We start from the raw sequence: 13,054 nt of genomic DNA on the forward strand, positions 1-13,054 counted from the left end.
CCGGACTCCTCAGCTGAGAGGACAGTTACAGTAACAAGTCAACAGAAACTTTACTCTTATAGGAGCTCTGTGGGAATACTGCAGGTACATTTTTCATGTTTCCAGCCTGAACTGGTTGCCACTTAACCACGTGCAAATTGAAGTGGTTGGAAGAGTACATTTTCCCAGCAATTTGCATTCACCAAAGGAAACTGCCAATCTTGGCACTTTTTTCAGCAAAGAATGTGCCAGTTAGCAATTAGGTCCAGAAATAGGGAAAACGATCTTTACTGACACAAGCAAACATTGATTCAATTTGTAGAATGGCTACTGGCATTCATCACGTTGACAACAATAGGCAGCCAAGGGTCAAGGGCCATTTTCGGGGATTAGGAGAGCGCGCAGAGCAAAGGGTGGTGAGCTGAGGATCCACCAGTTAATTTAGCAGCATCTTAGTGCAGCATCACTGTGGCAGCATCTCGACATTGAGTTTGACCAATCCTCAGGTTTATTTTCACCGGCTTCCTTGTCTCCATGGAGATTAATGGGTCTGTTCTGACGGGTGCAGAAAACCCTGTATTAGTCTGTCAGCAGCGAGTGAACAATAAACATGTGTCCACATACAGACACAGATAAAGATGCTATCGGACGATGTCCCACAGGGCTTAGCACAGCTTCCCATCAAAGCCGAGCCAGTGCCAAAGGAAACACAGCCACAAATCTCTCCAGTGTAAGTGGTTGTGTGCGGGGGTATTTTCACATGTGTGCGAGGGGGGCTTGTCTTGTTTATAGTCTGATTGGCACTTTAATGTGCACCCTAGGCAGAGACAAGGTTGGGGGTGAGGAATATTAGTATAGTCCTCAGGGTGCCAGCGCGTGTAGGGTGTCAGGAAAGTATTCCAGACCTCAGATGTGACCCACAGTAACTGGGTTGCCTTTGCTTTGGCCCAACAAATGAACAGGCACAGATAAACTTCAAATTAAGCAACATTTCCTACAGAGGATTTGTGCAGAAACCTACACAGGTACATGAATATGCTGCATGCATATATGCAAATGCGCAGAAATGCACACAAACACAAACATCTTGTTGAGATTGCACGCAGAACACCCCCAGCATACAGGTCCTTTTACACCGTGGCGACAGTGAGTCTGTTAGCGGGATGCCATAGTACAGAGAGGTGTACAAATTTAGTCTGTCCTCACACTTCACTCAGCCAGGGGTGAGGTGCAGTGGAGGGCAGCGAACCCATTAGTAAGCCAAAAGATCCCACTACATCTTGCCCCACTGGGTCCCACCCTGAAACCCCCTCCTGCTGGGCACCAATCAGCAACTCTCGCTGGGTTGCGCTGCTCCACACACAGCAACAACTGTTTTTCACCGCTCCCAAAATAACAGGACAGCCAATGGCAGGACAGGAGGAGAAGCTGTCAAAGCAGACTGACCCTTAGAACGCAGGCGAAAGAAGGACACCGAGAGGAAAAACAAAGAGGAGCGAAGGCAAAACATAAAAAAAGAAAACCTGAATAGCTAGCAGCAATAAGAGGAAATATGGAGGCAGGGAACCAGAAAACCGAATCATAATGCGATCATGATTCAGTACTGGCTATTCTGACTGTTGCAGCTTCCATGGTAACCTCATAAAAAAGTGTCCTAACAATCCCCAAGGCACTTTACCAGAGCTTAAATCAGTAAATATGGCTAAAGAACAATGGCAGGCTGATGAGGAGAGATGCACATTTAGATTAGTTTAAAAAGGACTAGTGCAGGAAGAGAAATCAGCAGCAGTGACTCAAAACTGTGTGGGTTTTGTCTGTCATGTGTAATTTCCCAACTCTACTGAACACCTAGGTTAGGAAGGCCCGAGGTGACCCTGCATTTGAGTTTTCAAAACAAAATACATCTGCCGCACTAAATTACTTTTAAACAATCCCCTGGGCGTAAGTGAGTGCATGCACACACATGTATTCAGAGCTAGGGTGACAACTGTATCAGGATTTTGATCACTGCTATTCATCTCTGCCTAGAATTCTCAACTGAACACGATTTTTGCTAATTGCTAAGTGGACAAGGAGAAAAATGAAAGCTAGATAGCACAAAAATGTGAATTTTATGAGTTCTTTTTATATTGTGTGCTTTTGACTTACTCTGATCACCTCTGGTGTCTGCTGAATGAGGAGAGTTGAACCAGACTCGAGGGCAGCAGAGTCCATTATTGCCTCTACAATTGGGACGGCAACAGGATCTGGAGCTTCGGGTGCCGCCACAGATTTTGGTTCAGCCAAATGGGTGGAAGGATGCAAGCATTCCAGTACAGCTGTTCCAGAGGGGAAGTGAGATTCCAGGGCGGCATCACTTGTGGAGGACTGTGTAGGTATATCCGTAGCTTCTGGTGTAGGTTCCTCTGTAGGTTCTGGTCTAAATTCAGGTAAAGGCAGAGGTTCAGGGGCAACATCTGGTGCGAGTTCAGAAGAAGGATTGCACACAGTTTCCGGTGCGGCAGTTTTGGGTGCAGATGTAGAAAAAACGGCTGTGGTATTCGCTTGGGATTTTTTTGGTGGTATTGCTGGGGCAACAATGGGTGTAGTGGCAGGAGCTGGAGAATTTGGGCTTTCCAGAGAGGATTCAACTCTACCAGTGGTGGCAAGAGTATCCTGTAAGAGCCTCATCACCTCCCGCTCTTTTCCACTGCTCCTCTCAGCACTCCCTGTGCTTCCTGCCCCAGAATCCACCAACTCCTGAGCAAAGCTCTCAATGCTTTCCAGGATCCTCAACAACAGCGCTCCATCCTCTTCCTCTCCCACCATGGGAACTTCACTGTTCTTTGGAGGGGCGGGACTCTGCATGTGACCCCTGGAAGTTGGGCCGTTCATGACTGGGTGACTATCTGGCTTCTGAACTTGGGACAGTTTTGGCTGATTGATGACCTGATTTGCAGCCTCATTGGGAGTAATTCTCTGAAGGCTTCCTTCTCTTTTCCTGGTTTTGGCTGGAAGAGGAGGCTCAATAGTCCTAGGGTGGCTCATGCTCTGAGAGAGGTTTTCCAAGTCCATAAGCAGCTTGTCAATGTCATCATTCCTATGTGAGGCAACTTTAGGTGCCAGAAGTGTTTTTGTGTCAGAGGAAGACCAAGAGGGGTTGTACCCACTGTGGGCTGGCAAATTTAAAGAGTTATTGAATGTGTGTGGATGAGATAGATTTATAGGCTGGCCCAGTATTGCCCCACCTTTGTTCTGGTTGATAGTTACTTTAGTGGGGCTGTATATCTGCTTTGAGATTTGATCTGATGTCTTGTCTACGTCGGCTTCCTCCTCTTCAATATATAGTGCCTCCATTGGTGATGCTGGAGGGGTTTGTGCATATGGTGGTGTAGGGGAAGTGCAGAAAGGGGATGTAGACTGTGTGGGAGAGGATCTGGGGGATGGAACACTTGGGGGGGAGAGATTGTGTTGAGTGGAAGGTGGTGAATGTTGCAGTCCATTGGTAAGTGGAGTGGTTCTGGCTGGCAAACATTGGGGTGGATTACTATGGATGGAATCTGATTTGGAAAAAGTAAAGGATGGCATGGGAACAGTTTTTGGAAGAGGGGGTGACTGTACCACATCCTCATAGCGTGGGGGCTGCTCATTTCCAAAAATTGGAGAGTAAGGCCCCTGCTGGATTGAATGCAGAGTGTTGACAAGCTCCGCAAGATCATTGTGTCCACTCCCAGGTGCACCTTGGACCATGCTCCCCAAACTCCCAATGCCCTCCAGCTCCAGAGGTAGTCTCTTTAAATAGGAACTAAGTCGAGTCATTACTGCCCTATAGATGCTGTCGGGACTGGCTCCTCCTTCCTGTGACTCTCCACCAGCCTTCTGTCTTATGCATTGCTTGATGATGTCAGTGCATTTCTTTAAATCTTCTGAACATTTAAGTAGAATATCGAGACAGGCTCGGATGTCCTCTCCCCCTGTTCCCCCAGGGCCAGCCTCTGCCCGTGTCTTCTCAAGTAAACGGGAAATCAGGTTTTCCTCTCCAAGGGTGTTGAGGTAAAGTGAGGCCACTGCATTCAAACTTTGATCCAAAGACCCAATACTTGTTAGGCTGCTGTTTGAACCGCTACTTAATTTGCTGGTTGACAAGTTGCCTGTACTGCCCTTTAACTTAATCTCCTCTAGGATTGTTCCTCTCCCTGGCACATAAGGGGGCAGGTTCTCATCATTTGGAATACCCATATCATGTGTATTGCCATTTGTAGTTCCGTTTGTTGCGTTATGGGGGCTGAAGTGGCCGTAAATAATCTCTAGATCAGCAGAGCGACGGGTAAAAGAGTCGGGACGGACTTTGCGACCTTTACGTAATGTGACATGGCTTGAGGAAGAGTGTCGAAGTTTGTCAAAGGAAAACTCTTTCAGCTTACCACTTGCCAAGTTGATGGCTTCTTCGGTAATATCCTTGAGACTTCCTGAAGAACTCAGGTTACTTAATGATCCTCCAATGACAGGATTCTTTTTACCACGCCATGTAGGGCTGTCCTCGCCTAGAGATAAGCTGCCATTGCTGCTTGCCCGCTCCAAGCCGCCATTATAGCTGGTAACTATGTTAAGGGTATTTTTACCATGGTTGGAAAGTTGTTGAGTGATAATATTGTTGGAGGGTGAACTGTTTGAGTCAATGTATGCTGAATCAGGCACATTGAGGAGCTCGGAGCACGTGCCACGGTGAGCGACGGTGCAGTCAATTCCCTGGGATAGTGCCCCACACGGACCTGAGCAGTAATGCACAGAATGGAAGTGAGTACGTCGGTCTACAACCACGCTGTTATAGCAGCTCACACTGCTCACAACCACACGATAGGCTGCTGCCATGACGATGAGTATCCTTCAGGGCATAAGAAAATTAAAATAATGTGAAAATGCAAAAAGAAAGGGAAAAAACGAGAAAACCCTAAGTGCCTCGCAAAAATGGACTGTCTTCACTCCATAGGGACACTTTCAAAAACACCAAAGAAAAATTTATAAAATCTATAAAATTGAAATCTATAAATAAATGTCCGGAAATCTAGATTATTTCATCATTAGCAAGTAAAAATGTAACAAGTGTTCCTCTCTCCTTTGGAAGTAAAAAATTCCTTCCTCGAGAACTTGGGGCCTCTTAATAACAGCTGTGAGGTTCCTTGTCTCTCCACAGGCACCGTGTCCGTTTCCTGTCTAGCAGCAGCTCATTAGCAGCTAATGACAGTCACAGAGGAAAGCGTCAGCAGAAGATCCAGCTGGGGTATCAGCCAGTCCTCAAGAGAAGAAGCCCCAGGGGCCTAATCCGAGCCGGGCAAGGCCTTCGCATTTCCCTGGCCGAGGATCGTCCCCACGCAGCTACAAAGATCCCCTCTCACTCTGCGCTGGTGCTCTGATGGAGCTGAAGAGCGCAGCTGCAGAGCTGCGGGAGTCTGACCACAGATGGCTGATTGCTGTGCGTGTCAGTATCAGCTCTGCGCTCTCCCGCGTCCCGTCTGCCTCCCGCTGTCATCCATGTGTCGGTGGAAGTGTGTGTTTTTGACAGGAGTACACCACCTGCAGGTAGAGAAGGGGGCGGGGGCGGGGGTGGGGGGGTGAGAGGGAACGAAAAAGAGAAAGTACATCATTAAGATCATTACGAAACTGCATTCAGGTTCTGTGAGATGAGGTGTGTCAGAAGGATCAACCACCTGTGGCTCTGACTTCATTCTGAATTACTCCTTTATACATTTCACGGTTTTGTTTTTAATATAATAAACTGTGTTGGAGACAAAAAAAAATCAAAAGATTGAAGGGAACAAGTGGAGACATGCTGCCAAATACAACAAAAGTAATGAAAAAAAGTTGGAAAAACTCAAATGTTCCATGATGCGTAACAAATAGCTCCGTTCCTGCTTCTGGATGGAGATAAAGCACCTTTGAGGAGCTCATAAATAAATAAGTAATAATTATATATAATTAATAACAATAATAAAGTAAATAAGTCAAGAAGACTTTAGTTACTATTAATGAAAACTGCAATTATGCTGCCAAACATCAAACTTAAAGAAGAAAAAACATAAGCTTCTGCATCAGAAGGGCATCCATACCATCGGTTTCACTCCTAAATTATTCCTCTCGTGTTTGTTTTCCCATCATCCTCACAGCTGCCATTATTTCCTTAGAGCCTTTAGGAACAGGAACTAAATACAAATGTACCTAACCTGTGGTGAGACCTCGAGTACCTTCCACATTTACAGAGAAAGCAAGAATAGATCCTTCAATAAGGAGCTGGACAGCAAGTCGATACCCGAATAACCACATGAAGAAAGAACAACATCAAAAGGTCAATACAACATAGAACAGGAGCCCAGACATCTCTGATCTGAGGCTGGTTCTCATGGGAATCATGGGAGATGGGGGTGGGATCGGAGGATATGGCACCTGGACAAACAATGATTAAGATGTATGGAAAAAGCAGGCGGCCAGCCTAGACACTGACAACAACAGCTGGATGCTGCTGAATCAGTCTTCGGAGCAGGAAATGATCTTTCCTGGCCGCCTGCTCCTCAGATCGAAACTGTGATGAAAACGAACAGGACGACAAACATGCACATAGATGTATGCACGCTGGCACACCCACACACACTCTCCCAGGCTGATCCTCACAGGCATACACCTAACCTGGAATGGCTGCACAGCTTACTGACTAATCACAGACAATATGAGTCAGCAGCGACCGCACGCCTGTGAGGAAAATGCTAATCTGCCTGCTTGACTTCCTAAAAACATGCTAACTTGCTGTTGTGACGGTTCCATCTCTGCAGTTTTGAAAGTCCATCCCGATGTATTTGTAGTGAAGTGTTCCCTCCTTCTGGTCTCTCCTGCATGTGACCAAGTCTTTCCTCAACCTTCACCAGGAAGCACTCAATCACGGCGGGACACTCGTCACAACCCCCAATAGGAGCCACTCAAAGACTCTTGGAGAATGTGGTTGTGTATATGTGTGTGTGTGTTCTTGTGCAAGCGTGTGTGTGAGACTGTGCAGACTGAAAGGGGTCAGAGGGGCCTCCAAGGGGAAATGGGTCCTTATGATCTGATGGCCCAAAAATAAGGAACCCCAAATATGCCTTGAAGAGGACAGAACAGGTTTGCACAAGCCATGTCAAAGCACACCCCACACAGACACACAAACACACACAGCATTAACGCACAACTCCACGGTTGGTGGGGAGAAAAACAGGCCTTTGAACATCCTGAACCGAACCAATAGAGACTTCTGCTGCAGCTACAAAAGGGAGATTATTGGATTGTATCCATTGTTGCTCTTGGAGAAACACAACCATGCTCAAAAAAAAATGAATTCAAAGACAAACACAAAACATGCTGGAGGATTTTAGCCATAAATAATTGAAACCTTCAAGATATTTTTGTTCATTAACGTTAGGGGAGAGCTAATAAACAAGCATAAAACAATGTATAACTGTGGAGTCATGTTACCAGGATGCTATCCCAAACTATCTGAGGTGCCACTGCTTGGCTGTCGTTGGCGACCTTCACAAAAAGTCAGAAGGTTTCAGCCATTATAACAGTTGATTTTGATCGTCATATCTGGTCAAAGGTCAAATAGGCATCAGAGCAGGGAGGTAAAGCCAAGAGGAGACAACACAGAATAGCCCATAAATCTCAAAAATGCTCACATCAGCATGCATGCGTGGATCTAGAATAGTTTTACTCCTGAACAACAAACATTTCCAAGGCCAACTGAAATCCATCAGAACCTTTTCTCTCTTTCTCCTCCTCTGACTCTCTGATCCATGTGAGTGTCCAGCATGGAACCGAGGTGCTGACCCACTTTTCTTCATGCTTCATCCATAAATGACTTACGTTGACTTCTGAAGTGTTCCAAGTACACTAAAAAGACACACTCATCTCTTCTTGAAAAGAATCTCGCGCTAAGCTTTTTGGAGATTAACACACTGACAGGTCTGGGAAGTCTCCGCTGTCTTTGTCAGCTGGGACCCAACGGAGCGCAAAGTGGCAGAAATAAGCCTTGGCTGGCATCTGGATTATCCTGAATAATCTTAGTCTTTAGTTAAAAACACTCCGCACAGGCTCAATAGAGATAGTTTAGTAAAAACTGAAGTAAAACCAGTCTGAAGGTTTCCTTTGCCTGTTCCAGACACACAGGCCATCGCCGTCGGTAACAGTCAGCCAGGTTCCACAATGAGCTGTGAGACAAACGTCTGAGCCAAGACATCAGCTGGAGGAGGATCAGAGGAGAGCAACACATGCAATTTAGGTATTAAAAGTTGGTTTTGAGGATGAACTTTAGATGAAGACGGCAGCTGAGAAGCGCTCGCATTAAATGCCGTGCACGTACCTGCAGATTTTCAGGACGACACGAACATGTGGTTGTTATCAAGACTGGAAAACTGGATTTGAAAAAGCGCGAGTGCACGTCTGGCAGTGATTGTGGGTTATACTGCAAAATTAACACACACTTGCATGCATACACACACACAGCTGTTAATAATGAAGCCGCATCTGCGGGCTTTAAAGAGCCGGGGCTGTTAGCCTCGGTTTTTATGGGTCAGAACAGCATGTCGGGCTGAGCGGGACTGAACTGTAAAGGCATTTTTAATGTAAACACTGAACAGGCAGGGCAAATATAAAAGGGAGACAAGAGCAGGTTCATTTATGTTGGAAAGAATTTGGTTAATTTCTATTTGGCATTCGTCTTATTGTTAAGAAAGAAAGTGATTCATCTGCTCTCCATTATTCTGGTCCGCCAGGCAGGAAAAAACAAACATCTGATTTTAAGAATCATCACTATGATGAGAAGACTTCCTACCATTTAAAGTGGTTTCATTTACAACATTTAGGAATGGGATTAATCAGCATCACACACCGGCTGAATAAATGACACACTAAAGGAGGGTAAATGAGTCTCAGCCACGCGTCTGCTGATCAGTATTTGTGCCTCCTGGCTGTCATCGGCCGCTTCAACAATGCACCATAATCTCCATCAGCTGTTTGGCTCCAGCTGACTAGCTCCGTCCGGTTGGTGTAACCTAATCTGAGCTGGTGCTATCAAACACCACCGCAGCGTTGGAATCAATTTTTTTGTTTTTTCCTCCTCTAGCTACTGCTCCTGATTTCCTTCCTTGTTTCCTCTCAAATGGATCTACTTTGCAGGCCAGGGTACCTAAATTGCTCCTCTGCAGTTTTACACCTCCAGCAGAGCCACACCAGCTGTCCCCCACCCCACCCTGAGTTGCTCTTCCAATCTCTGCGAGAGTGGGCCGTGCGAATGGCTCAGCACCTCATTAGGAGCCAGACCTTAACGCCACATAGACACGCGTTTGCACAGAGACAATATACAGCACCTCTCATTAGGGAAGGTGTTGAGGCCAGAAGAGAGGATGTATTTGCCCCCCCCCCCCCCCCCCAACCCCACCGAGGAAAAACAGTGACTCACATCTTCTCTTATCGCTAATGTTTCCTGGTTGGCCTTAAAAGGCTAGCAAACAAAGACCTTGTTGTTATGCAGCAGAAGACACATAAATGAGTGGGGGAAAAAGATGCAGCTAGCTAAACCTTAAAAAATGCCCACATGTCACCCCCACACACACACTGATTCACGTGCCCCAGCACTGCTGCTAATTTAAACAACATCTTTATATGATGTCATGCTTTTAGCTGCTGGCTGGTAAAGACACAGACATGACATCAGATCGTCAAACACACACGAGTGTGAGTGTGGGACGAAAATACGGTGACCTGAATTCACGGATAAAAGTGGTTACCTACGTAAGAACCCGCAACTCAGACCAAACCAGCCGACACGAGCAAACCAATTACACACCCTAAACTTGGAAATGTTGTTCTTCCACCTCTTAGAAATGAGAAAGTTAAAAGTTGTAATCAGGTCTGAGTGGACCACATGTCCCACCTCCATCTCTAACATGCTGTCAATATTAGCATGGGCCAGGTAATAGAGCAGTTTATTTCACATACTTGGAGTTGTGATCATGCTGGGGTTTATGATTTATTCCTCAGCCGGCCACAGGAGGGAGATAAAGCTGTTTCTGCAATTTTTCTGCGATTAGTCCTAAACTGCTGCCATAGAGAAATTTGAAATCCAAAGTGCTTTTTCACCACTGCGACAAAAGTGGAATAAATGGAAAAAAGTTGAAAATAAGCAGACTGTATATCCAGCTTTATAAGATCTACTATTCAGAGAGCTATATGTGCATGTGTGTGTGTGTGTGTGTGTGTGTGTGTGTGTGTGTACTGCTGTGCCTGTCGATCAGAGGGGTCATATGAGGAGCAGATTAGGGTTTCTAACCACAAACCCCTGTCGCCACGGCCCATCGTCATCGTACTCCGAGCCCACCACTGACTCACGCCTCCCTCATCTTGCCGCCATGTGCATCTGACCACATCTAAATCTGGACGCCGCGGTGCATCTTATCGTTTCTGCAGCCCGAGTGTGTTTTATAATATAGCAGGGAAAAAATGCCAGCTGATGCAACGGCTTCTGTTTCAGTGTTCAATGTGGGACTGATCCCAACAGGGATGACACGCTCGTCTTCTGTCTCCGTTTTGCACTATTTTCCGTTTGCTACGCGTGTGGCTCAGCTCAACCTGAACACTGGGCTCGCTGCTTAGAATGTTCCCAAACACCTCACGCACCTCATTTCTGCTGACCAACCACCGACCAAAACCTCTAATCAGTGTTTCCATGATGCATGCTGCCGATCTAGGCCAGCCTCACTATTATTATATTACCTATGCGTGGACCCTAACTCAGGGTCTGCTTCTCATTATATTCCTCTTACACTGAGGTTATTTATACACGGCCGTGTAAGCCATTGTGGGTTTTATCCCTTTGCTGGAAACCAAAATGCAAATACACTCGGTCTGAGGGGGGGAACCGGATTCATAAATGCGCTATTTCTCCTGTGGAGGACCATCCTTCAATGCCTGTTTGAACAGAGTGGATGGAAAGAGACTAGATTTTAATGGATCCCAGATTCTTAATGATAATGAGCACTCCGATAAATACCCTTAAAAAAAGAAATGACGCCGGTGTTGGAGTGTTGTGAGCAGATTTCCAGGTCAGTGCAAGGACAGCAGTCTGGTGAGGCATTTCTAATCTGTCATACAAACCAGAACATTAAAAAGCCCCCCGCCTTTGCTCTCCTCTCTCCTTCATTTGCATGTGGCTCTGCAACCTCTGAAAAAGGCAACTGTGTTAAAAACCACAGTAAAGTCACAGCATTTTACAGATTTAATGGATGCAACCTTTCTGGGTGCTTTTGCAATAAAGTGATTTATTGGATCAACTCTTTCTACAAACAAAATACTTAAAAAGACACAAATAGAAACACACACGAATCTGCCTCTGTTTCTGCCCCCCCCCATCCCACACACACACACACACACATACACAGTCTTGCCTCTCTGGGATATTTTCTTGCCCAGTGTTTGGAGTCTATTCTGGGAGCTGCGTTCACGACCCCGGTCAGTCATACGTCCGGCTGCCTTTTTGTCTACGCACATGTTTGTGGTTCTTGCTGTCTCTGAGGGTGTCACCTAGCTTGATTTACAGAGACGGAGCTCCTGGGTCAGTGTCAGCGGAGCCCAGCACCTGAAAAAAAAGCGCCTCCTTGACTGAAATTTTGTTCTTGCTAAAAGTATTTTGATGACAGCAGCAGTGCAAAGAGGAAAAAAAAGTCCCTCCCAGAATAAATAGGAATATCATCCATCATCACAATATGTAAATGTCCCGTTCCGTCCCCTCTGTCTTTCGTCTGTTTAAGACATCAACACACCCCAGGGTCCCACTACCCACAAACCCTCAGTGCGCTCATGCCTGCTGCTCCTCAGGCTCCGTCTGGGATGTGGGTTTTTTTTGACGCCGTGAGGCCAGTGCTCGGTTCTGGACCTTCCTGAGGAGAAACGGCTCTGCTAAACAGATGCTTGCTAATACTGAGCCAAACGGATCTGATACTTATGTAAATTCCTGTGTAGCGCTGCACTTCAATTTGTCATCAAACAGACAGGAAACAAATTTAATATTGTAACAAATTATTCACTGGTGGTTGTTTCATTTTCCCCACTTCTAAAGCGTCCCAGAGCTGAGGGCAGCCACAAGGGTTAACAAGGTGAAGGACTCAGCAAATTGCATGTTAGTTACTGCAAAGGAAGGCACCAGTTATGTGTTTTGGAGGAAGAAAAAAATAAATGGGCCAAAATGAAACAAAGTTCTCCCTGCATCTTCCAAAAAAGGAGATGAAGCTCAAGCCTGATTTGAAAGCAGGAAATCAAACAGAGGGCAGAGGCAGCAGGAAAAACAGTGCAGGGACAATAAGAAACACAGGAGCGGCTGCAAAAAAAATGATAGAGGAAATAAAGCTTCACAAGGAAAAGATGAGGTTGAAGTCTGCAACGAAAGACTGACAAATTGGCCCACGTTTACTTGGAACCCACTGAGGTGCAGTGCTGAAGGCAATGGAGTAAGAAGACAAGTCAGAAGTCATCCAAATATGCAGGTAAGATAAGAAACCTCACAGAGTGAGGCAGCAGAGGCCTGGGCGGTTCATGAACAAGCAAGAAGACCTGAGAATGGAACGAAAGAGTGGAGGACATGTCCCAGGTGTGTCCACCTGCGAAACGCAAACACAAACTTTATTGTAAAATGCCTCACCTCAAATTTAAAGAAGCAGTAACCTGTGCAGCACCGTTGGACACTCACTAATTTAAAACTCTTATCTCAACCATCATCCCCTCCTCATTTCCACACACACATTGCTGATGAAAAGGATGGATTCTTTGTTGTATTCTACTTTAAGCTGAAAATGGATAACACACACTGATGATATTGTCTTGTGGTGCAATCAACAAAAGCAGCGTGAGCACATTTTACAGAGTCCCATTTATTAGATCGGGCCTCTCCCAGAGCATCCGGCAACAAACTTAGAAGATTGCTAAAGTTGCACCGCATGCAGCAGCTTGAGTAGAATGGAAATGTACAATGTAGTGAGGAAAACAACAACACCTGGTTACAGGCCAGAGTGCACGGCTCCACAGA

General features: G+C 45.9%; 1 protein-coding gene across 2 annotated transcripts in view; it reads right to left on the minus strand.

The window, feature by feature from the left end:
- The window catches only part of ppp2r3a (protein phosphatase 2, regulatory subunit B'', alpha), a 34,755-nt gene that overhangs the window by 11,393 nt on the left and 10,308 nt on the right, over positions 1 to 13,054 (minus strand). For both annotated transcript variants that reach the window (XM_057058873.1, XM_057058874.1), the window contains exon 2: positions 2,128 to 5,532. In XM_057058873.1, the coding sequence (XP_056914853.1) occupies positions 2,128 to 4,830 (2,703 nt within the window). In that variant the 5' untranslated portion in view covers positions 4,831 to 5,532. The remainder of the gene's footprint in view (positions 1 to 2,127; positions 5,533 to 13,054) is intronic.

The sequence above is a fragment of the Takifugu flavidus genome, chromosome 16 (assembly GCF_003711565.1).
Source record: "Takifugu flavidus isolate HTHZ2018 chromosome 16, ASM371156v2, whole genome shotgun sequence".
NCBI lineage: Eukaryota > Metazoa > Chordata > Actinopteri > Tetraodontiformes > Tetraodontidae > Takifugu > Takifugu flavidus.